The following is a 25264-nucleotide window of genomic DNA, read 5'->3' as shown; positions in this document are numbered from 1 at the left end:
CTTCTCCACACACAGCCCACGTACATAACGTGAGCCCACCAGGCGGGTTCGTATACAAACCCCCTGGGTCTGGCTTTGGCCGGGTACAACGTGATACATCGATGTTTTCCAACAAAAATATACGGCATGATATACATCGACATTTCACAACAAATATGGTGCATGCAAAGGCCACAGGGCACGCACCATCATACATAAACTAACCCCAATAGTAAGTTACCTCTATGGCCTTGGCCGAAGTCACTTGCGATAAGCTAACTCCAACGCCTAACTACTTGCTATCAAACCACATTATATACATATATCGACTTTTCATAATGTAACCCAACTAGACCTTATGTTTAGTATCAAGGTAAGTTTCTATCATAATTTTTTTTTAGCAATTAACAGTTACAATGACCTCAGATGGCTAAAAAGGGCGGAAACAGCTCTGGAAGGGTTGAAAACCTAGAAATCGGTATACTATTTGTATATCGAGCCGCTAAGCCGAGCCGCCGAGCCACGCCACCGAACCGAGCCGCAGAATACAACGGAGCCGAGCCGACGCAGCCGAAGTACCCCGAGCCGACAAGCCGAGAAGGTCACTGGCGGCGCACGGCTTCTGGACGCGGGCTGGTATTGCTGGTCTTGGGCCGGAATGGGTCGCGGCCCAGAGTCAGTGTCTGAACGCGGACTGCAAGGCACGGGCCGAAACAGCGGGCATCAGCTGAATCGATCTCGCGGGTACCCGAAGAACCCGACCCGCGATCAGCTGCTTTGTCTTCCTCACCCGAGAATCTCGACAGGCCCTAATCGCGGAACCCGACTGCCGTTGCTGAGACCGCCGTCTTCCGTTCGTCCTTGCGGTGCGTCTGTCCCTCTTGTTACGAAGTACCCCGGCGTTGGTTCGCTCCTACCTAAGAACTCACAAAGGTCCGAAGCCTCGCGACGTTTTCGATTCCTCACCTCAATCTTTCTGCTCCTCTCCCACAGGTACAACAGCGACTCAAAAGGAAAGGAGTGCCTCGCCGGAAATCTTGCGAATTCCGGCGAGATTTCAGGCGTTTTTTTTTTTAAATTTTAAAACTCGTATCGTTACAATTACCTTTATTGATGACAGGTTTTGGCTTCCCTGGAGTGGAGATGAAAGTAAAAATTTTGAGTATCCATTGCATATCTGTTTTCATGTCCATTCTCTACATATCTGTTGTATATTGATTGACTCTGTCGTACTTATTCCTAATTGAAAGGCAGCAGAATCTGACTATTCGGCTTTTGGTTTTTGTCCTCCTTAATGTTGAGCAATCAGTAATTATGTTTTCGCATTAGTTTGTGCCCCTTGATTAATTGATTGATCCATATGTTTTCAAGCTTAAAGATCAAATATTAAAGTTGGACGTGGATATGATGAACAACTTAATGTTCATCTTAATCCTTTTTAATCCTAAAAGGTTGGGCTTGGTGATGAAGCCCCTATTTTGGATAGGAAGAAGAAAAGGTTCCACTGGAAAGGTTTACAAAACAAGGCCTTCAGTTCATTGAACCTAATGGTTGCGATAATGTTGTGGTTGCTCAATTACTCTCTTTCGTAGTTTCAGGTATCTTTTTATTCTTACCACTGAGGAATTTTCTGTGTTCTCCCTGACTTATTTTTGTTGATGTCTTAACATGTGCTTTTGGATCTCCTTTTTATCATCATTCTGGATCAACTATAATTACCCCATTCCAACTATGTACATGTTAGTACCATATCTCTGCTAGCTGTTGCACAATATTCTGTCTGCATCAACACATTAGAACTGGTATCTTTTAATCTGCCATATATGCAATTACATTTTCCTTGACCCAGACTCCTCTGCGACCGTGTTTGGTGTCTAAAAAGAGTACGCTCCCTTTTTTCTTTTCTCACATTTCCTTCTGTTGAGTATAATTAAATTAACTATTCCCTTCTGTAAAATATAGGTGGCATGCTGTTGCATCATGGACTTGGAATGCTCAAGATGAAACATGTGGAATTTGTAGGATGGCTTTTGATGGTTGTTGCCCTGATTGCAAACTCCCCGGGGATGATTGCCCATTGAGTGAGTTAACTAGCTTTGTCTTCCTAACCTCATATACTTTCTTTCCTGCCATAATTAATTGCACCGCACAGTTTAGCACAGATGATTTGTGATGCTTAATATCATGTGTGAGTGTGTGTGTATTTAACTCACATACATGCAAGTGAGCTCAAAATACCATTTAGTTGGTTCTTTAATTAACAAGAAAATGAGGCTGCACCCTGTTCTAATTCCAGATTGATAACCATGTTTGGATTACTTATCTCACTTCTCTTTAAACGTTTCTTTTTCTTTGAACAAGATGGTAAAGACCCCTCATTCAGTTTTTCTTTAAATGCAGTTTGGGGTGCATGCAACCATGCTTTCCATCTTCATTGCATCCTTAAATGGGTGAATGCACAGACTTCTCAGGCTCATTGCCCCATGTGCCGCAGAGAATGGCAATTCAAGGGGTGAGAGCACAATTGTATTACTTTATTTACGTTACATTTGTCCAGCGCATGACTTGATTGAGAATTGAAACAGAGCATGTGTTTTCTCGTGTGCTTGAATTTTTAAACACTTCTAGTTGGCTATATGGAATGTGCATGGTTGAAGTTCCATCCTACCAGGTTTAGATGATATGTGAAAAAATCATTAAACCCTTGTCCTTTCTGTCCAATTATGCTCATTATACATTTTTTTAAACGTGCCTCATCTCTTTCCAGGTAATTTAGTAGTAAAAAAAAAAAAAAAAAAAAAAACAACAAAACACAGCATAGAGACATCTAAACAATTTAGGATACAGATGCTACAAATTCATAATAAATGAAATGAATTATATTTTGGGGGAAAATTTGTATTCCTCTTATTTTAATGTTTTCAAACATACTGAATTATATGATGTTTAGATTTAAAAATGCATACAAGTATTTTTTTTTATAAAATTATTAACACATTTAGTCAGCTTAGGCCTGAGTGGGATTGCACGAGAGGGAGGATTCACGTAACTTGAATTATTTTAGTTACCTTATAGTTTTTTTATCTTTCATATTTCAATATTATTTCAATTGTTTGGATTCTGTCACAAACTTGGACATTTTTGTCAATAGCCTATTAGGAATTTTAGATTTATTATATGTTTCTGATCACGGTTTTGATCCTTAAAGTTTAGGGGTTGATTAGTTAGTTTACCCTTTTTTTTTTTCATTCTTCTTCTCTGTGTATTTAGCATATTGTGATCTTCAGTTTTAAATAATGAAGAGATATTAGAGAACTTCCAAAGATCAGCGATATTGTGCCCAAATTTTTATGCATATCATCTTCAATGGCAACTGGTATCACCATCAGTGTACCCCTAGATTGACAATGGCATACTATTCTATATAGTGCCAATGTTCCTAGATGCTTATAGGTTCAAATTTTACAAGAATTTCCTGATCTCTGCCACAGTATTAGGTGTTGGAGTTATTGGAGGGTTTTCAACTCTATCCATTAGTAAAGCCAAGCACTCATGCGGGTAGTCATTTGAAAGGGTTTCATATTCCAAATTTCAAAATTATAAATACCTTAATCACTTCTGAAAAGGTGATGAAGAAACTGGACAGCTTTCTAGAGGAGGGAGATTAACCTTACCCAATTCCGTTTTTTCTAAGTTTAACTTGCCAAATTTATTTCTGTGATTGAGAAAAAGATGGGATTTTCTATGGGAGGGCAATGAAGATGGCAAGCCCAAGCATCTTGTTAAATGAAATAGGGATGGAGATTTTTCCATGAGTCATCCTCTCTTTGGCGGTAGGTAATTGCAAGTATACATGGTCTTGATTCTTTCGGATGGCATACTATTGCTAAGAGAAATACTTGTTCTTACAGCCCTTGGTTCAACATTTCTAAGCAACGTAAATCGGTGAAAGATATAAGTTTGGTATGATGAGCTTGTTTGTTCAGGATTAATCAACAATTCTATTTGACATGATTCGAATTAGTTTATATCCAGTTACCTGTAGTTATTTGATTCAGCGTGATTGACAAGCTCAGCTGCTTCCTCTATATTGACCTCAATTTCTAATGTCATTGCTCCAAACTTATCCCACAAAAGTTAAGCTTGTAGGACAGACAATTGCAGCAAAACAAATTTCCAATAGCATGATATAGCTTTTGCAGTATCAGCTAGAGCTTGCCGTTTCAAACCAAAAAGAAAACAACATAATATCAAACCCCTGTCAATCCAAAAGATAGTGCCAATAAATCTCATTTCAATAAATTAGCTACTTTTCCACATGCCTATTGTTCATGTGCATGCCGATGTTATTTTCATTAATAAGGCTCATTTTCATTAGTGTGGCCTAGTGTAACGACTCATGTCCAAGATTTAGAACAAAATTCGAAATTTAGATTTGACACCTGGTGGCCCCCAACATTCTCTTGTGACATTGTTACATTACTTACTCCTTGCTTCTAAGAGTGAAGACTATCCTCATAGACCAACACGAGTCTTTCTAGCATGTTTTGTTCTCACTCATATGCATCCTAGAAAAATTCTCGCGTTACTTACTCCTTACTTCTAAGAGTGAAGATTATCTTCATAGACCAACACAAGTCCTTCCAACATGTTTTGTTCTCACTCACATGCATCCTAGAAAAATTCTCAAGAGGTCACCCAACATATAATTGCTTGAAATAAAACCCACTTAACTAATAAGTTCCTATAATTGAGCCACGGAAAAGGAAGGTACACCGTGTTGATATAGGTAGTGACTTTTAATTCTTTTAAGCCTTTTCATAGTCATTCTATCTTTAGGACCGCTCTCCTTTGGATGTGGTCCTGGTTAATTTATGTGCTCCTCATTTACTCGAGTGTCATATGCCCACCAACATTCTCCTAAGTTCGTCCCCGAACCACATCTTACTGGGAGAGGTATGATTTTGATACCATTTGTAATGACCCATGCCAAACATTCAGAATTCAAATTCGACACCTGATGGCCCTAACGTTCCTTTACGACATGTTCATGTACTTCTCACTTCTAAGAGTGAAGACTCACAGACCAACCCGAGTTCTTTCGGCATGCTTTGTCCTCACTCACATGCATTTTTTGAAAATTTCCAAGAGGCTATCCAATATGAAATTGTTCAAAACAGAGAACACTTAACTATAGAGTTTCTGTAATTGAGCCTTCGAAAAGGAAGGTGCACCTTATTGGTATAGGTAGTAATTTTCAATTCTTTTAAGCCTTCCTTAGTCATTTTATCCTCAACATCTCTCTCATTTGGATGTGGTCACAGTTCATTCATGTACCCTCATTTACTTGGGTGTCACATGCCCACTAGTTTCCTGTTTAGTTCGTCCTCGAACAACAATTTACAAGGACTTTAATACCATTTGGAAGGATCCATGCCCAAGATTTGGAATACGAATTTGGCACCTAATGGCCACGACATTCCCTTGCATCTCATGCAACATGGTCATGCTACTTACTTCTCGCTTCTAAGAGGGAAGACTAGCCCCACAGACAAATATGAGTTCTTCCAGCATGCTTTATCATCACTCACATGCATGTTACGAAAATTCTAAGGAGGTCACCCAACATAGAATTGCTCTAAGAAAATCACGCTTAGTTATGAAGTTCTTATAATTGAGCCACCAAAAAAGGTGTACCTTGTTGGTATAGGTAGTGACTTTCTATTCTTTTAAGCCTTTCTTAGTCATTTTATCCTTAGTATCCTTCTCATTTGAATGTAGTCTTAGTTCATTTGTGTACCCTTCCTTTACTCGGGTGTCATGATATTTAAACATAAAAGAAAAGTATTCTTGTTTTGGGAAAGAAGAGGTAGAATGACATCTACAAACATGGTGCATACTCCCGCTGCTAATTGAAAAGGAAAACCTGAGTCTGAAAATTCTAAAGAAACAATGTAGCTTGCAAAATGGTTTTTGGAGATTCTTTGTCGAGTTTGAAGTTGTAAGATGCAAAATTAAACGAATTGATGAAGCAGGGACAGTTGAAGCAAGGCTAGTTGGTGAAGGCTTAGTCTAGGTTCAAGCAAAGTGATGGAACTGCCCTTCATCTGCAATTAGTAAAGGAGTCCTCCAGGTCCCTCCACCTCTGATATGGGCATGTTATTTGTTTTACAGCACCCTTCAGCCATATTTCCTGCTCAAGTTCAACAGCCTTTTAGAAGTAAAAGGAACATAAACATCAAGAACAGAATATAAAGAGTTTCAAATAAGTACACGAATTGCACAACAAGTGAATATGCCTTCAAGCTTCTACATAAATGTATGCTTGATCTAGCAGGTCCTACAAATAAGAGCACAAACTATATTGAAGTTGGTCATTTTGTTGTTCACTTTTAGTGTGGTTTATGGTTTTTTGTTGTTGGAGTTTGATCTTTTACATTGTGCAAAAGCGTTCGTGAAGGGGGGATGAAGATTCGTATAGTCTTTTACTTTGCATGGGAGTGACGTTGTGAGGCAAAACGTAAACTCTCATTATCTTTGTGAAGTTCTGCCTCATTATCTCACTGACAATGTGATGAAGGATTACATAGCATGCCTCCACAATGCCGCCCATTATATATATATATATATATATATATATATATACATTAAGTTAACAAAGCTTTTCTTCATTATATTTCAAAAATTATAATTTTTTTTATGCTCCCCAGATTCAGCGTGACACTATGACCCTTGCTAACCTTACACATATGATGTTCAAAAGAGATACGCCATATGGTCTGAATAGGTATGATGAGGTCGTGCCTCAACCCAGGATACTAGTCATTTACTACGGTGGCCATACAAGTTTACCAAGTATGAGAATAGAAAAGTTGGTCCACCTTGAGATGAGATCTATTGTTCGGAAGATCTGCGGCACTAGAATCCAATGAACAACTTTGAGTCTTCAACAGGGTCTTGTGACATGCAAGAAAACCACTTGGAACTTCAAGACATTTCTAGAAGATCAAATAACTATGAGGATCCCAACTTTTGTTGAAGCAAGAACCCTTGAATCAAAAAAATTAACACCTCCTTATACAAAATTCAGATCAATAATGCTAAAATTAGAATACCTCTTCAGATTAGAAGCAAGATTTGAAACCTTGTCCTAATTTGAGTCACTCCACAATCAAACTTGATCACAACTTGATTGAATGACTCAGATACAATCTACCACAGGATTGCTTGAAAACTTAGAAATGACAAAGATAAAACTCAAATTCTAAGAGGGAAAATCTCAACTTGAGAGTTCAATTTTATTGGTAAAAAAATTTGTCATTTACATAGCAATTTGTGGGTATTTATACTCTCCCTACAAAAAGAAACTTCCAATACATCAAATGTTCACTAAAGAAACTATGATTTACTCCCACTACCCTTTATCTTAAAAAAGAAAAAAAAAATACTTCAAATGCTCACTAAAGAAATTAGTGAGATAATTTACTCCCACTACCCTATAAATCTTAAAAAAAGTTGGGCTATTTTGACGAGTAACTTTCCACCCTTTTGTCCAGTACAAGAATTTATGGAATTAAAATAATAAATAAAGTTTTCTAACAAATTATCAATCGAGGGCTATTTATAGCAATTTCATCCGCTACTTCAATCGTGCAAATATTCACTTCTAAAGCTCCAAGTGGTCTTTCTTCAATCGAATCAGTTTGTAAGACATGAAATAATGGTTGAACCGAGCTTGTCAAATTTCGTAGATGAAGAATAAAAATGCTTGTTGAATCTTCTTGGCTTTGGATCGTGTAATAGGTTCAGTTGGAACACCGTGATCTTTATCATCTTCCCCCTCTTCAAAAGGATTCGTCCTCGAATCAGGAAAATCATCACCTACATCAAAAAGACTCAAATCAGCAACATTGAAAGTAGAATGTATTGAAAATTCTCTCGAAAGATCAATTTTATAGGTATTGTTATTAATTCTTTCAAGAACTTTATAAGGTTATCCCTTCTTGGATGTAACTTTGTCGTTTTTTTTTTTTTTTTGAGTTGGGAATTGCTCCTTGCGAAAATGTATCCAAACCCAATCATCGGGTTGAAAAATTATTTCCTTCCGTCATTTGTTAATTCTTGAAACAATTTTGAAATCTTGTTTGTGCACTGTTTTGATCAAATATGTCTTACTTGTGACTACTTAACTCACAAAAATATTAAAAAGAATAGTGAGCAAATCAAGAGCGCAAGTGGATTAAATCCATAAGTAACTTCAAAAGAATAATGAGTGGTATTATGAATTGCTCTATTATATGCAAACTCTATAAATGACAAACATTCGTCCCAAAACTTAATATTCTTAGGAATATTAGCCCATAAGCAACGCTCCTAATGTTCTATTAATCATCTCAGTTTGCTCATCATTCTGAGGATGACATGTAGTTGAAAATAACAATTTGGTACCAAATTTACCACACAATACTTTCCAAAAGTGTCTTGAAAATTTAACATCTCTATCACTAACAATAATTTTGATGATTCCATGTAATCTTTCTACTTCCCCAAAAAATAAATCAGCAACATGGTTTGTATCACCCATCTTGTTGCATGTAATAAAATAAGCTGTCTACCATAACAATAATACTATTTTTTTTTTCTTTTTTTGTGTGTGACAAACCAATAACAAAAATCATAGATATATTAGTCCAAGGTTCGTTAGGTACATTCAAACGTGTATACAATCCATTTGGTTGTGATCTAGATTTAGCTTATTTACATTTAAAATATTGGCTACAAAACTTATGAACATCGTGCTTCATCTTTGGGCAAAAGAAGTGTTCATGCAACACATTATAAGTTTTATTAGTCCCAAAATGTCCCATTAAGCCACCGCCCTGTGTTTTTTCTTATACAAGTAAATTTCTTATAGAGTATTTAAGAATACAAAGTTTACTTTTCTTAAATAGAAATTCATGAAACGCATAATAATCATCCAATGCTTTTATTGCCAGACATGATGCATAAATAGTTCCAAAATCCTAGTCATCTCTATATAAAAAGTAAAGAAATTGTACTTTTTAGATAATGCATCACCTACCATATTATCCTTACCTTGTTTATATTTACTGACATACAAAAATGTTTCAATAAACTTCACCTACTTTGCATGCCTATGGTTCAGTTTGCTTTGACCCTTGAGATACTTCAAGCATTCATGATTATAGTAGATCACAAATTCTCTAGGCCATAAAAGTAGTGTTACCACACCTGCAATATGAGAACTAAAGCGACAATTCTTTATCATAGGTAGGATAGTTCAATGCTACCCCATTTAGTTTTTCACTAAAATACCTTAAGCGTTTTCCATCTTGCATCAAAACAACACCTATGGCCAAACTACTTGCATCACACTCAATTTCACTCAATTTCAAAAGTTTTATCAAAGTAGGCAAGACAATCATTGGTGCTTTGGTTAATTTTTTCTTAAGTTCATTGAGTGCATTTTCTTGCATTTCCTCTCATTTAAAAACAACATTCTTTTTCACTAAGTCATTCAATGGTGTAGTTGTCGTGCTAAAATCTTTTATAAATTTCATATAGAAGCTAGCTAACCCATAAAAACTCCGAACTTCACTTGTATTTTTTGATGTTGGCCAATCCCTAATTGCTTTAATTTTCTCTTCATCTACTTCTACTCCATGTTTACCAACTATGGAGCTAAGAAAGTTAACTTTTTTCTAAGTGTAATTAAAACTGATTTAACGTGCTCCACATGCTCTTGCAAAGTTTTCGAATAAATTAAACATCATCAAAATACACAATACCATGTTTCCCAAATATTCTAAACATGATTCATTAAGTGCATAGTTGTACTAGGAGCATTACTTAACTCAAAAGACATAACAAGCCATTCATACCATCCAAACTTAGTTTTGAAAACTGTTTTCCATTCATCTCATACATGCATTCTAATATGATGATATCCAGATTTCAAATCAATCTTTATAAATAGACATGAACTAGACAATTCATCAAAAATATCATCTAGTCTAGGAATAAGATGTCGATACTTTACAATGATTTTGTTGATGACTTTATGTAAATGTTTGCTGAATCCACCCCACCTAAATGGTGGTGAGAGTTCTCTTATTTCTAATCATTTACGGAATACAAAAATATGGTAAATTACAAATAATATGGAAATAACAGTAAAAGGAAATAATAATAAATGAATATAATATATTTGCCTTTAATAAAATGGCAAATATGGTAAGTCGTAATGTAAGGTAAATATCTAGATATTTGCCTTATAATGAACGGTCAACTATCCTTAACACCCCTCCCCCAGCAAGCTGAGCGTCGGATTTGAACGAACGTGAAGCTTGGATCTAAAAAATTCAAAGAGAGGTCGAGAAATACTTTCTGTGAAGATGTTAGCAACTTGGAGATGAGAGGGTACATATTGTGTGCGAAGTTTGCCAGCAATAACAAGTTCTCGAAGGAAATGATAATCTAGTTCAACATGTTTGGCCCGCTTGTGAGAAACGGGATTAGAGCTAAAAAAAATAGCACTTTTGTTGTCACATAAGAGTAGAGGCTGCTGTGAAATAGGGACCTTGAGGTCATGCAAAAGATGCGTAACCCAAAGAAGTTCAACAGAAGTTGTGGCAAGAGCACGATACTCAGATTCACAGCTGGAGCGTGAGACAGTAGGTTGCTTTTTGGCACTCCAAGAAACGAGATTGTTACCTAGATAAATAGAATAGCCGGATGTAGAACGACGGATATCGGGACAACCAGCCTAGTCAGCATCTGAATAAGCGACTAGTGTACTAGGAACAGTGGATGGACGAAAGGTAAGACCAAAGAGGAGTGTTCCTTTGACATAGCGAAGAATACGTTTGACAACAAGAAAGTGATATGTAGTAGGGGCATGCAAGAATTGACTGACAGAATTGACAGCATAGGCAATATCTAGACGCGTAATAGTCAAGTACTGAAGGGCGCCAACAAGAGATCTATAGAGAGTAGGATCAGAGAAAGGAGAACCATCAGCAGTCAGGTGTTGAGAAACAACCATGGGAGTGTGGACTGGTTTGCTATCGAGCAACTGAGCATGAGTAAGAATATCTCAAGCATATTTTAACTGACTAATAAATAGACCATCAGGAGTGAGCGAGGCTTCAAGACCAAGAAAGTAACTGAGAGAACCCAAATCTTTGGTAGAAACTCAGAATGAAGCTTGCAAGTAAAGCTGTCAATAAGAGATGAGTTGTTGCCGGTAACAATAATGTCATCAACATAAAGAAGCAAATAGATAAGGTTAGATTGCTTATGAAAGACAAAAAGGGACGTGTCAGCGCGACTGCAAGAAAACCCAAGTGTGAGAAGAAATGAGCTAAAATGCTGAAACTAGGCACGAGGAGCTTGCTTTAAGCCATAGATGGCTTTCTTTAATAGACAAGCATGAGTGGGAAATCGAGGATCAATATACCCAGGAGGTTGTTCCATATGAACACGTTCAATAAGAGTTCCATTGAGAAAAGCATTCTTGACATCAAGTTGTCGAAGAGGCCATTTATTTGTAGCTGCAATAGAGAGCACAACACGGACAGTGGTAGCTTTGACAACCGGATTGAAAGTGTCAGTGTAGTTAAGACCAGGAACCTGAGTATAACCTTTGGCAACAAGACGAGCCTTGAGACGCTCGACGGATCCATCAGGAAAATGTTTAATACGAAACACCCATTTAGAGCCCACGATGTTGGTGTTGGCAGGTCGAGGAACCAAAGTCCAAGTATCATTTTGTCGTAACACTCGAATTTCTTCATCCATGGCAGCCACCCAAGCAGGATTCTTAGCCGCAGATTTGAATTCTTTTGGCTCAGTGGATGCAAGAAAAGCAGAAAGAAGTCCAGATGAGCCCAAAATACCAATATTTGCTGGATGACGAGTCTTGAATATACCAGCTTTGGCTCGTGTGATCATAGGATGAGTGCCCCAAAAAGAGGAATCAACAGTAGGTTCAATAGAGGTCGAATTAGAAGTCGAGGGTGGCAAAGTGGAACCTGCAAGAGAAGTATCAACCTGCACAGACTCATCCACAAGGTTAGAACAAATATCACACAGGGATGAACTGGATCGAGGAATGTGCGATGATGAAGTGGTAGGGGGATGAATCAATATGATAAAGATGTGGTTCTAAGAAATTTGAAATAGGAATAGAGAAAAGAGGTTGGGCCTGGGAGCTAGGTGTCACAACCATTCTATGAAGAGAGTAGGTTGTGACCCTCACGCCATGACAAGCAAAGTGGCGTCCCTCAAGAGACGCCCATCCGGCCATATGCAGGCCAATATTGATGAGTGCCATGATGCGATCGAGGAGGACAATGCATCATCCAACACACCACCACGCAAAGTGGGCATTGAAGACATGTTGAGACATAAGCAAGATAGAGACATCAGAATAGACATGAAGGGCAAAGATAGGCTTGTTGAAGGGCCGGGTAGGGTCCCGGGCCTTAACCTCAAAAGTCGAGGTTTCAGAAGGAATTTGGGCATGCGGTTCCGGAGTTAAGTCCGTCCATATGAAATATGAATGCTCGCCAAGTTTGGTATCAATCGGACATCAAACGGACAATACACGACACTGTATGACACCTCACCAAAATCATGTCTACACCTGGTAGAATGAAAATAGCTCAAAATGTACTATAGGGGTATCATGGTGTTAGCTCTCCACCACCCATGGGCCCTGTGGCCTAAGTGAGCTACTCTGTGGCACATACGTGTGTCACAGTGTAGGCGAGCGTGCCGAGACGAGTGTCTCAGGTGACTTCCTTTGAAATGGGTTTTTGAAGGACAGTACCGGACGACACGGGTGTGTCGGTATTGTGCCCTAGCCCGCGTGTTGGAGGTTTCTACATACACCCGCTATCTGGTACGGTATCCGTAAATGACTCGGCATGGGCACGGGAGGGCCTATGCCTTGATAGAACCCGGATGGATGGATGTTCGAGAAGTTCCAATGAGATGAACGACACGCGGGCCCATTCTCAATGGCATGACCGAATGAGTTATGATGGCCGACGACATCCCGAGACTCGGGATGACGTCAAGACATATGGACCCTGTCAATGGGGATCGAGATGACAAGATGAGATGCGACGTTGTATTGAGAGACCTTGGCCCGAGTAGAGGCAAGGTCGAGCCGAATGAGTTGGCCTAGTGTAGAGGCAAGTTGGATGTGTCGCAGATGATTGAACATGCACGCGCAGGCGACATGTGTGGTTGAACAAGCTTGGATTCCGCACAAGCGATGCTCGATTGGCGAAGACAAACCTCGCCTAAGGTCCGACGAAGCTACAAAGCCGGGGCGAAAAATATATATGGGGCTTAATTTCCCTCAAGGCTAGTCGTGAGTGTGTCAAGATCACGACGCCGCACGGTAAAAAATGTAGGACCGTGACACTAGGGATAGCAGGAAAGTGAGTTTCATCAAATTGAGCATGTCAGGTGATATATAGCTTAGTGGTGGCGGGTTTAAGACAGCGGAACCCTTTATGAGCAGGACTATAACCCAAAAAAATACAAGGAACGCTGCGGGGAGCAAGCTTGTTAGGCATATAATCACGCAAATAAGGATAAACACGACAACCAAAGGGATGAAAATTGTCATAATGTGGGGTGTAGCCATAAAGGAGTTCAAAGGGTGACTTACCTCCAAGAAATGGAGTAGGCAACCGGTTGATAATATGAGCTGTAGTGCTGAAGGCATCAACCCAAAAACGAGGAGAAAGATGAGAGTGAAAGAGAAGGGCGAAGCCAATCTCAGTCACATGACGATGTTTTCTCTCAGCACGACCATTTTAAGCAGGTGTATATGGACAAGAGAGTTGATGGTGGATGCCAGAATTACGTAAATGAGTTTTGAAACAAGTGATAGTCAATTCGGTACCTCCATCGCTTTGAAATACCTTGATACGAGAAGAATATTGATTTTCCACAAATTTTTGAAATTGAAGAAAAATAACAAAGAAATCAGATTTAAATTTTGAAGGGTAAAGCCAAGTGAATCGAGAATAATCATCAATAAAAATAACATAATAATGAAAACCCGAATTTGATTTGACGGGAGAAGGACCCCAAAGATCACAATGAATAAGATCTAACACATGAAACGACCTACGTTCATTGCGAGAATAAGACAATCGATGACTTTTCGCAAGCTAACAAGTATTGCATAATGATGGAGAAGGCAATAAAGACATAAGAGAAAGATGACCTTTTCTATTTAAAAAAGAAATAACAGAATGATTCACATGACCCAGACGAGCATGCCATAAATCATATGAAGCACGTAAAGATTTGTTCCTAAGGACTGAAATAAAAGCAGGGTTGCAGCGCTCCAGCACATATAGCCCTCCATCTCTTTTACCGGTTGCCACCACCCTTCCTGTTTGACAATTCTGGATAGTAATAAGATTATTAGTAAATGTAACGAAGAGAGGAAAATCAGATATTAATTTACTTATGGAAAGAAGATTTTTAGTGAGGTGAGGGACAACCAAGACATCTAACAAGTGAACATTTGGAACAAGAGAAATAGTACCGGTGTGGGTAATGGGTAGGGATGCACCGTTTCCTACGATCACAGAGTCCTTACTCGTGTAATTTTTAGACTGATCCAAAATAGATGGGTCGGCAGTCATATGGGCCGAAGCCCCAGTGTCCAGAAACCAATCAACAACATCGGGTCCAGCAATAGAACATGACGTGTTAAAGGTTTCAGCAAGGTAAGCATGAGAAGAATCAAGTCGAACATACCGTTGTTTGCAGCGGTCAGCATAATGGTTCTCTTTGTGGCATATTTGGCAGTGAGGGGGTTGACGACCCTGACCTGCGTGGGTTCGTCCTCAATTGGAAGAGTTGTTTTTGTGAGAATAAGGACGACCTCGCTGGTTGCTAAAAGAAACAGGGTGGCTTCCATTGGTGCGACCATGATTAGTGGCTGTAAATGCTGTAGGAGTGGAGTCAAAGGACTCAAGGGAACGCTGGAACAACTCAAAACTTTTAGCTTTAGAGACTTAATCTGCAAAACAGGGGATAGTGGTGAGAGCCATTTGAAAAGTAGAAAAAGCTGAAGATTCGATGCCGAGTCCACGAAGGAACCAGTGCACTTTATCAATGTTCTCGACGGGTCTGCCAATGGCATGAAGTTGGTCACAAATTTTTTTGAAGGCATGGGCATACTCAGCAACAGGTTTGGTACCACATTTCATCAACTGCAAGTCATCCTTGAGTCTCAGTTCACGAGCTTTCGAATGATGGCTGAACGCAGTTTCCAACAACAACAACCATGGCTTCCTTAGTGAGAGAGGAGATCTGGAGACAGAGAAGTCGTTGATCAACTGCTCTCCACGCCAAATATTTGGGGTTGAGTGTTGAGGAGGTTTCTGGTTCAAAGCGAGGTGGTGGAACCATAGTTCCATCAACATAGCCCAGCATGTCTTGACTCTCAAAGAGAGGGAGAAGTTGGCTTTTCCAAAGAAGATAATTGGAGGAAGAAAGTTTGATGGTGATCATATGGATTAGAGTATTGAAAGGAAGAAGATGATAAGAGGATTCAGAAGCCATAGAGAAGAAAGGACCAGGGTTGATACCATGTAAATGTTTACTGAATCCACCACACCTAAATGGTTGTGAGAGTTCTCTTATTTATAATCATTTACGGAATACAGAAATATGGTAAATTACAAATAATATGGAAATAACAGTAAAAGGAAATAATAATAAATGAATACAATATATTTGCCTTTAATAAAAGGGAAGATATGGTAAGCCGTAATGTAAGGGAAATATCTAGATATTTGCCTTATAATGAACGGTCAACTATCCTTAACACTTTACAATCCACGCACATGCGCCACATTCCATTTTCTTTGGCACCAATAAGATTGGTACTGAATATGAACTCAAACTTTCTCGTATATAGCCTTTTTCCATGAACTCCTCCACTTACCTCTGAATTTTTTTAGTCTCAGTTGGGTTGACTTTATAAGCTATCTTATTAAGAATAACAGCTCCCCGACTGAAGTCTTTTTTATGCTCAATACCTCTAATAGGAGGTAGTCCTTTACGTCCTTTATCTTGGAACACATCCTCAAATTCTTGTAAAAGAGATTGGAACATACTAGGTAAACACAAGTTGTTATCGTTAGAGACCAAACATCATTTCTTGTACATAAGTACAAAGATGGTTGTTTGTGAAAACATTGCCCTTCCCACCTCTCCAACTCTAGCCAAACAACTCACTTTTTTCCTTTTTTTTTGTTTCAATATCATATCTTTTTTCGTTCTTATTTTTTTTGGATTTTTTTCTCTTTGATTTTTTTTTTCTAAATTTTCACTCAATTCTTGTTTTTCTTTCGATTCTTCTCCCTCAAACTCTTTTCTTTTTCCTCCAAATCTAATTGACCAGTAAATACAAATACATAACTCAAAGGTACAAGAGTGGTTTTTCTGCTATCTTTTATAAAAGCATACCTATTCAAATAACCATCATACATGACTTTCTTATCAAATTTCCAAGGTCGACCAAACAATATGTCTCCAGCAAGCATTGAAAACACATCACAAAAAATTTCATCTTTATATTTTTCCAAAGTAAAAGATATTAAAGCATGAGAAACCACCTTCATTGTACCACTGGCCTTGAGCCTTTGAAACTTGTAAGGTTTAAGATGGTGTTGGGTTGGAACTTACAACCTTTTGATCAACATGGTACTTACTACATTGGTGCGACTTCCACTATTAATAACAAGATTACAAGGAGTTCTTGACTAAACATCGTTGGTGAAATATGTTGTCTCTTTGATCATCAACATCATTCTCTATAAATTGAGTTTAAAGAAGTCTTCTTGTAAGAACTGCCAAATGACCCCCATCTTCCAATTCCTCTTCATCCTACTGGACTTCTTCTTCAACTAGATCATCTTGGTCACTTTTCTCACCATCTATGATAACTTGTCCATTCTTGATGATCATGACTCTCTTGTTAGGACAATCACAGCTAATATGACCAATTCCTTGACATGTCCAACATTCGATGTCTCTATGAAGGGTTAAGACGGATTACCAATATGAGAGAAGAGAAGAAAGAAGAGTCAGGAGAGTAAAGCTTCAAAATTTCAACATTTTATGGGAAGTTTGATCTAGAGGAGAATTTTTAATGTGAGAGCGAAATGGAGCATTTTTTTGATTGCTACAATTTTAGTGAAGAAAGGAAGCTAAAACTTGATTATGCAATTATATAGTGGACATGTTTGAAATCAAAGTAGAGGAGAAATTATGAAGAACCAATTGAACCGTGAGAGAAAAATAATACATTGTTAAGGAAAAGGTACATTCCTAAGCATTATTCTCGAGCACTCAAGCAAAAATTTTATACTTTACAAAAGAATTCAAAAGTGTAGAAGATTATTACAAAGAAATGGTGACTCTTATGAATAGAGCATGCACTGATGAAGACGAGGAGGATATAATTGCTAAATTTTTTGGTGGATTGAACCGACAACATGCTCATTAAGTAGATATGCAAGTGTACTTTGATATGCAAAAATTCTTACACCTTGCCTTCAAAATTGAAGGGCAATTAACTTGGGAGAAGAACTCCAAGTGGTATGCTCTTTCTAAGTCTACTTCTTTTAACACTTGGAAAAAAAAATGTAAATATTGAAAAGATAGATTTCAAGCTTTGAGACAATTATGAGCTTGACAAAAAAAGACAAAATTGAGACCTCCAAGGATAAGGAGAAAGTGAAGGAATACAAGGAGATTCGAGAAAAAAATAGACATCAAAATGTTGGAAACGTCAAAGAATTGGTCATATTAGTCGTGATTGTTCTAACAAGAAAGTCATAATCATTAAGAATGGAGAATTTGTCAGAAATGGTGAGGAAAATGATCAAGATGAACTACTTGACAAAGAAATCATGGAGAATGAGGAGGTTTGACACTTGTTACAGGAAGACTTCTTAAAACTCGAGTTTTGGAGAACGATTTTGATGACCAAAGAGATAATCTATTTTGCACACGGGGTTTAGTTAAGGGGACTCCTTGTAGTCTTGTTATTGATAGTAGAAGTTGCACTAATGTAGTAAGTACCATGTTGATCAAAAGGTTGCAAATTCCAACCCAACACCCTCTTAAGCCTTACAAGTTTCAACGACTCTGTGATAGTGGAACAATAAAGTTAGTTTCTCAATGTTTAATATATTTTTATTTTAGAAAAATATAAATATGAAATTCTTTGTGATATGTTATAAATACTTGCTAGAGACATATTGTTTGGCCGACCTTGAAAATTTGATAGGAAGGTCATGTACGATGGTTATTTGAATATGTATTCTTTTACAAAAGTAGAAAAACTACTCTGGTACCTTTAAGTTATGCATATTTGCTGATCAAGTGAAGTGAGAGTGGGAAAAAAAAAATTTTAGGTAGAAGAATCGAAAGAAAAACAATAATGGAGTGAAAAATGAGAAAAAAATTAGAGAAAAAATTAGTGGAAAGAAGAATTAAAGAAGAGGTGAAATTGAAAAAGAAAAAAGAAAAAAAGAAAGAAAAAAAAGTGAGTCGTAGAGGTGAGAAGTGAAATGTTTTCACAAAAGGAAAAAAAATCATCTTTGTATTTAAGTACAAGAGGGTGTTTGACCTCTAATGATAACAACTTATCTTTGCCTAGTGTGTTTCAATCTCTTTTACAAGATGTTGAAGACGTGTCCCGAGATGAAGGACCTAAAGGATTACCTCTGTTAAGGATATTTAGTAATAAATTATAGTTTACATATATATTATATTTGATGTTTTATTATAAGGCAAATATTTACCATAGGTATCTTTCCCTTTGTTGTTATTTCCATTTATTACTGTTTCCATATCCTTGTATCTTTCTCTTTATTGTTATATCCATTTATTACTATTTCCATATCCTTGTAATTTATTTGATTATATATAAGATAACTTTCCCACCATTTAAGTGGGGTGGATTAATCAAACATTCACATGGTATCAGAGCCCTTTCGGTTTAGCAACCCCGATCCTTTATTTTCAATGGCTTATGAATCCCCTACTCATCTTCTTCTCCACCACCCCTGCGGGCTTTGATGCTGTAAGCGCAGTCTCCATGGCTGCCGCAGGCGGAGCCGATTGATTACTCTTCGGCTCCGCTCTTTTGACCTCCAAATCACCCTTCGCCATACTCTGTATATACAACCTCATCTTTTCCAAACATAGCCTCTCTCATTTTCTTCCCAATTTTCCCTTCATCCTTCACAAAAACCCTAATCTTAGGATCTTCATCAGCGTTCTCTTCGAAAATATACAGAATCTCGATAAGCCCATCGACCTTCTGCAGAGATTTACCTTTGGAATCTGGGCGCCGCACTGGCCTCTTCGCCAACCAAGTTGCCGCCGCCCTTCTCGCCAAAATTGGCTCCTTCGCCCAATGTGGCGACTCTTCCGGCTTCAACATTGTCTTTATCCCTTGCTCTAGGTTTCCCCTTCTACTTCTTGGGGTTAGACATATTCTCACCAGAGCCAAGGCATCATCGTCGCTAAGCGACAATCCCTCTTCATGGGTTAGACATATTCTCGCCGAAGCCAAGACAGCATCGCTGTTGAGCGGCGATCCCTCTGCAATTTTCGATGGCCAAGAAAGTATTTCTCTACGCCTCCTCTAAACCAGGTTGTTGACATCTTCACGAAAAGTGTTTCTCAACCTCTTTGAATTTTTCAGATCCAAGCTTCACGTTCGTTCAAATCCGACGCTCAGCTTGCGGTGGGGTGTTAAGGATATTTAGTAATAAATTATAGTTTATATATATATTATATTTGATGTTTTATTATAAGGCAAATATTATATATTTGCCTTATTACCACAGGTATCTTTCCCTTTATTGTTATTTTCATTTATTACTATTTTCATATCATTGTAATTTATTTGATTATAAATAAGATAACTTTCCCACCATTTAAGTGTGGTGGATTAATCAAACATTCACAACCTCCCATTAGAGGTATTGAACATAAAATAGATTTCATTCATTCCTAATAGACCAGCTTACAGAGTCAATTCAATTGAGACTAAAGAAATTAAGAGTCAAGTGGAGGCGCTCATGGAAAATAGCTATATACACGAAAATGTTTAAGTTCACATTCTGTACTAGTCTTGTTGATGCCAAAGAAAGATGGAACTTGACACATGTATGTGAATTGTAGAGCCATCAACAAAATTAATATAATGTATCGACATCCTATTCCTAAACTAGATGATGTGCTTGATGAATTTCATGGTTCATGTCTATTTACTAAGATTAATTTAAAATCTAGATATCATCAAATTAGAATGCGAGAGGAATAAAAAATAAAAGTTTGGATGGTATGAATAATTTGTTATGCTTATTGGGTTAACTAATATTCCTAGTACATTAATGTGCTCACTAGTTCATGTTTTGAGAGAACGTTTGAGAAAAAATGCTGTGTATTTTGAATGATATTTTAATTTATTTGAAAACTTTATTTAAGCATGTAGAGCATGTTAAGTCAGTTTTAATTACACTTTGAAAAGAACTTTAATGCATCTTGCATCTTGTCTTGTGAAAAAAGCTCTGGATGATTATTATGTGTTCCGTGAATTTATGTTCAAGAAAAGTAAACTTGGTGTTCGTAAACTTTTTATAAAAGATTTACTTGTGAAAGAAGTACATGAGGTGGCTCAATAGGACATTCTGGGATTAATATAAGTTACAATTTGTTGCATGATCCCTTCTTTTGGCTAAAAAATAAATCATGACGTTTATAAGTTTTGTAATTAATGTTTTAAAGGTAAAGAAGTTAAGTCTAGATCATATAAATCTTGGACTAATATATCTATAAATTAATCCATTTACCCCTTTTGATTCCTATTCTTTCTAATGTTTTTGTGAGTGAAGCTGTCATAAATAAACCATATTTGGTCAAGACCTCGTATAAAGAGGTGATAGAGAATTAAAAAAATAAAATCTCAAAGTTGTTTCAAGAATGAACAAATGACGAAAGAAACTTATTTTTCATCCCACTGATCGGGTTTAGATACATTTTCGCAAGGAGCGATTTTCATTTTAAAGGAAAATAAAGTTACGTCTAGGAGGGTATGACCCTTATCAATTTCTTGAAAGAATTAATAACAATGATTATAAAATTGATCTTCCAAGAAAATTTTTAATACATCCTACTTTCAATGTTCTGACTTTAGTTCTTTTGACGTAGGTGATGACTCTTCTAATTTGATGACGATAAGAATCACGTGTTTCAAATATTCAATGGATCTATTACATGATCAAAGACTAAAAAGATTTAGCAAGCATTTATTTATCTACAAAATTATGTGTTACGAGTTGACTCGAGTTAGGAAGAACCATTTGGAGTTTTCGAAGTCTGACATCTGCAAGGTGAAGTGGTGCATGAAGTTTCCATAAATAATACTTGATTCATAATTTTCCATACTTGTCAATCAGGAACATAATTTCTGTTTTTTTTTTTTTTTTTTTTTTGGGCATTTGAAGGGTAGTGATACTCCAAGAAATAAAGGATACAATAGTATACGAAAAATGCTATCGTAAACTTTTTATAGCATTTTCCATACGTTGTGACAGCCATGTTATTAAGAGTACGAGACTTTTATAACATTTTTTAAAAGAGCTAAAATAGATGCTATAATAGAACATAAAACTATAGTTTATATACATTGATATAATTTTTTTTATAGCGTTTTATTAAATCTATAATATGTTTAATATAGCTAAAAATATTAGGTTATCTTTAACTTATTATAACATTATTTTTTAACGCTATAATATTATGTTATAACAAATTGATTGGATCATTTTATTATTTAAATACTATATCATTAATTATATTTTGATAAAAATTTATTTAAAGTATTCATTTTTAGTTAAATCTATACAAGAATTCTTTTATGGCACATTAAATACCATAACTTCCATTCCCGTTGAAACTTCATTATCTATTTACATTACAAAAGGAGTATTCACTAGTTGGATAGAACAAAAAAGTTTTTCAAACAAATACAAAATGAAGTATTCTCCATTCTTTGCATTGATATTCGATGTTCGGGGGCATTATCATATTATGGCTTTGTATTGTAAGTCTTCTATCACATTTCATTTCCTATAAATAACCAACTGTAACGACTAGGTCCACAACTAACAGATATTGTCCTCTTTGGGCTTTTCCTTTCGGGCTTCTCCTTAAATCTTTAAAACTCGTCTCCTAGGAAAAGGTTTCCACACCCTGGTGTTTTGTTCTCCTCCCCAACCAATGTGGGATATCACAATCCACCCCCTTCAAGGCCCAATGTCCTTACTGGCACATCGCCTCGTGTCTACCCCCTTCGAGGAACAGCTTCCTCGCTGGCACATAGTCCGGTGTCTTGCTCTTATACCATTTGTAACGGCACAGATCCACCGCTAGCAGATATTGTCCTATTTGGGCTTTTCCTCAAGACTTTAAAATGCGTCTGCTGGGATTTCACACCCTTATAAAAAATGTTTCGTTCTCTTCTCCAACCAATGTGGGATATCGCAAGTTTCTATGAAGGATCTTGGCCGGAATTAGGCTTCTTGTGGTCGGAATCGAAGTTAGGAGGCGGTTATCTTCCTACTCTCTAGGGTTTCCTTCCTTTCTTTTCTTTTCTTTTCTTTTCATTTCTCTTTCTTTTCTTTTCTTTTCTTTTCTCTTCTCTTCTCTTTCCTTTCCTTTCTTTTTATTCCTTTTCTTTTCTTTTCTCTTTCCTTTCCTTTCTTTTTATTCCTTCTCCTTTCTTTTCTTTTCTTTCTTTTGCCTGTCTTTTCTTTTACCTTTCACAAATTTCAATTTTCACTTATCTAATTGAGGGCGGGACTTTTTCAAGTATTTTTCTCTTCTACACTCTCTCAAATTTCATCTTTCAAGACTCTCAATAAAATTCCAAAAGTTTGGACTCATAGAAAAAAAAATATATTTAATACTTTTTCGGAGCTCAGGTGTTACAGCTAAAGCTCAAACTCGGACCTGCTTGGAGCACAATGCATTTTTGAGCGCACGCGTATGCAAGCGTGAGACCCACACATGAGATATCCTGCCTACATGTGGGAAGTCTATGAAGGCACGTGAAGTGCTAATTTCCATTCATTTCAACTCTCGTTCGACTGTTTTTTACTTTTATTTCAATTCTGACCCTAATTAAACTTGAACTAGGTCTTGCTAGAGGAATTTCAGAAAATTTTGAGTAGTTAACTAGTGGAAAACGAGCCTAGAAAGGCACACATCATCTAAGTGAGTAACCATTCAGACTCTCCTCGAGCAATACTTGTAGGGATTGCTAGAACGAACAAGCATGCTATCATATCCTGTCTTAGGTTGTTAGAATGTACATGAATAGAGCATCAAATGAGTAGTTTTAGTTGAGAATGTCATGTATGTTGTCTAAAATTATAGAAATGCCTCTAAAATAAGATTTTGAGATGCATGTTGTTATATATGTTTAATTGGGTTAGAAAGGAGGATGTAATATTGTGATATGTGCTTCAAGTGATTGATGGACATTATCTTCTCATTGAGCTTGCATGAAGGAATTAGAATGTATGTTAGCTCCAGGTGATAGAATGCATGTTCTCCTTGTTGAGCATAGTTGTCTACATAGACATAAAACTAAGGCGCGAAAGATAGGTCGATTATATGATGACCTAGGGTTAGTAACACCTCCAGTAGTCTGAGCACTTAAAGATCATGAATGCCAATTAAAGGTCTAGACACTAGTGCTTCCAGACTAAGAAAGCCTGAAGGAGCTAGAACAAAGAGTCCTAGAGTTTAGAGTTTGTGTTTTAAGTTTCCTAGACATCCTAAAAACCTAATAAACCTCCACGGCACCCAAGAACGACTAAGGTATCTCTCTAGGCCGCTAGTAGTGTGAACAATGTCACTAGAGTCTCATCCTCCTATCTTCTTCAATACCCCACAACATTCTAGGTAAGACCCAATAGTGCCCCTACCGTCGTTTTAGGCCTACCATATTTTATTGAGGTAATGTCTCAACCCAAGAGGTTGGCATTGGCAAAGCAAGTTACCTAAATCAAAGTACAAAAATGATGAACAACCTAAATAGAACCTAAATAGACCCCAAGGGTAAAACTTTGAGGTTTCCTTGTATACTTAAATAGCTATAGAGATTAGGCCCAAACATCCTAGAGTTTAGAATATATATATATATATATATATATATATATATATAGTAATTTACTAAGATAAGAATGTGACGAGAGCCTAGAAATAGGATACTTTTACTCCCCTATTCGTCATTTTTTTTTAAGTGACTATTGATCACGGGTCGAGATAGAGGATTTCTTGAGAGCTATAGCTCAAAGACATCAATGTCTATGTATTTTGTAGTTTTTACATTTGTTTGAATTTGTATCGAGAACACATTCCCCATTTGTAAATAATTTTGAACAACACTAATTTTGTATTTGATTTCAATTTGTCTTCTACTTGTGGTTTTGTGTGCTTTTTTAAATTGCACAAAATTTTGACGTTTTATTTTATTTACTTTGGTCTTTATGTTTTTTCATCTTGATCCAATTTGAAAGCTCGAAAATCGAGTTTATTTTAACCTTTTAATATATTATTTTTAGCACAACTCACATATAAATAATATTTCATTCATGTGTCTTCCAATAAGAAAATTGTTCATAAATGCTATTTTAATCCTTTAAATAATATTTGATTCATGTGTGTTACCATAGGAATAGGAAGATGTGCTTTTACATGAAGAAACACAAAAGATATAATTTTATTGATAGTATACTAAATGAAGGCTATAAGGATGAAAGAGTCCCACTTAGTGACAACACGTTGACCTAATAATAGTAAGGAGACGGCGGAGGAGGCGGTGGAGACTTCTTTCGTGGCGGGAAAGGAGGCGACCTAGTGACCTGTTTATTGGTGTTGGAGGTGGAGGAGACTTCTTTCGCCCTGGTTAATGAGTCGAGTTTCGTAATGGTGGTGATGGTGGTGGTGGAGGAGCTGGCTCTATTGGTGCCGACGGTGGTAGAGGAAACTTCTTTGGTACCGGTAGAGGTGGTGACTTCTTTGGTGGTGGGGGCGGCGGTGGTCTCCTTGGTGCTGGAAATGAAGGAGGTGCTATAAAGAACTTTGGTGGTGGTGGTGACGGTGAGGGTGGTGGCGGCGGTGGAGGAAACTT

General features: G+C 37.1%; 1 protein-coding gene and 1 long non-coding RNA gene across 3 annotated transcripts; both read left to right on the top strand.

Moving 5' to 3' along the window:
- The first annotated feature begins 691 nt into the window (after nucleotides 1-691).
- LOC147793432 (uncharacterized) lies at nucleotides 692-1864 on the top strand. 2 transcript variants are annotated; one of them, XR_015419557.1, is made up of 3 exons: nucleotides 692-972; nucleotides 1100-1718; nucleotides 1829-1864. It is a non-coding gene; the product is annotated as an uncharacterized LOC147793432 (long non-coding RNA). The 2 variants fall into 2 exon arrangements; XR_015419562.1 differs by having other exon boundaries at nucleotides 693-972; nucleotides 1100-1577.
- A 72-nt stretch (nucleotides 1865-1936) lies between these two features.
- On the top strand, nucleotides 1937-2684 carry APC11 (anaphase-promoting complex/cyclosome 11; the record flags this gene model as incomplete). Its single annotated transcript, XM_023667802.2, has 2 exons — nucleotides 1937-2060; nucleotides 2380-2684. Coding segments are annotated over 2 exons (240 nt in total), but the record flags the coding sequence as incomplete, so codon positions are not given.
- Between the last annotated feature and the right edge of the window lie 22580 nt (nucleotides 2685-25264).

Source organism: Cucurbita pepo, chromosome 2 (assembly GCF_057944985.1).
Source record: "Cucurbita pepo subsp. pepo isolate OVF chromosome 2, ASM5794498v1, whole genome shotgun sequence".
Taxonomy (NCBI): Eukaryota; Viridiplantae; Streptophyta; class Magnoliopsida; order Cucurbitales; family Cucurbitaceae; genus Cucurbita; species Cucurbita pepo.
The sequence above is the reverse complement of the archived record's forward strand: the minus strand, read 5'-3'. Positions and strand labels throughout refer to the sequence as shown.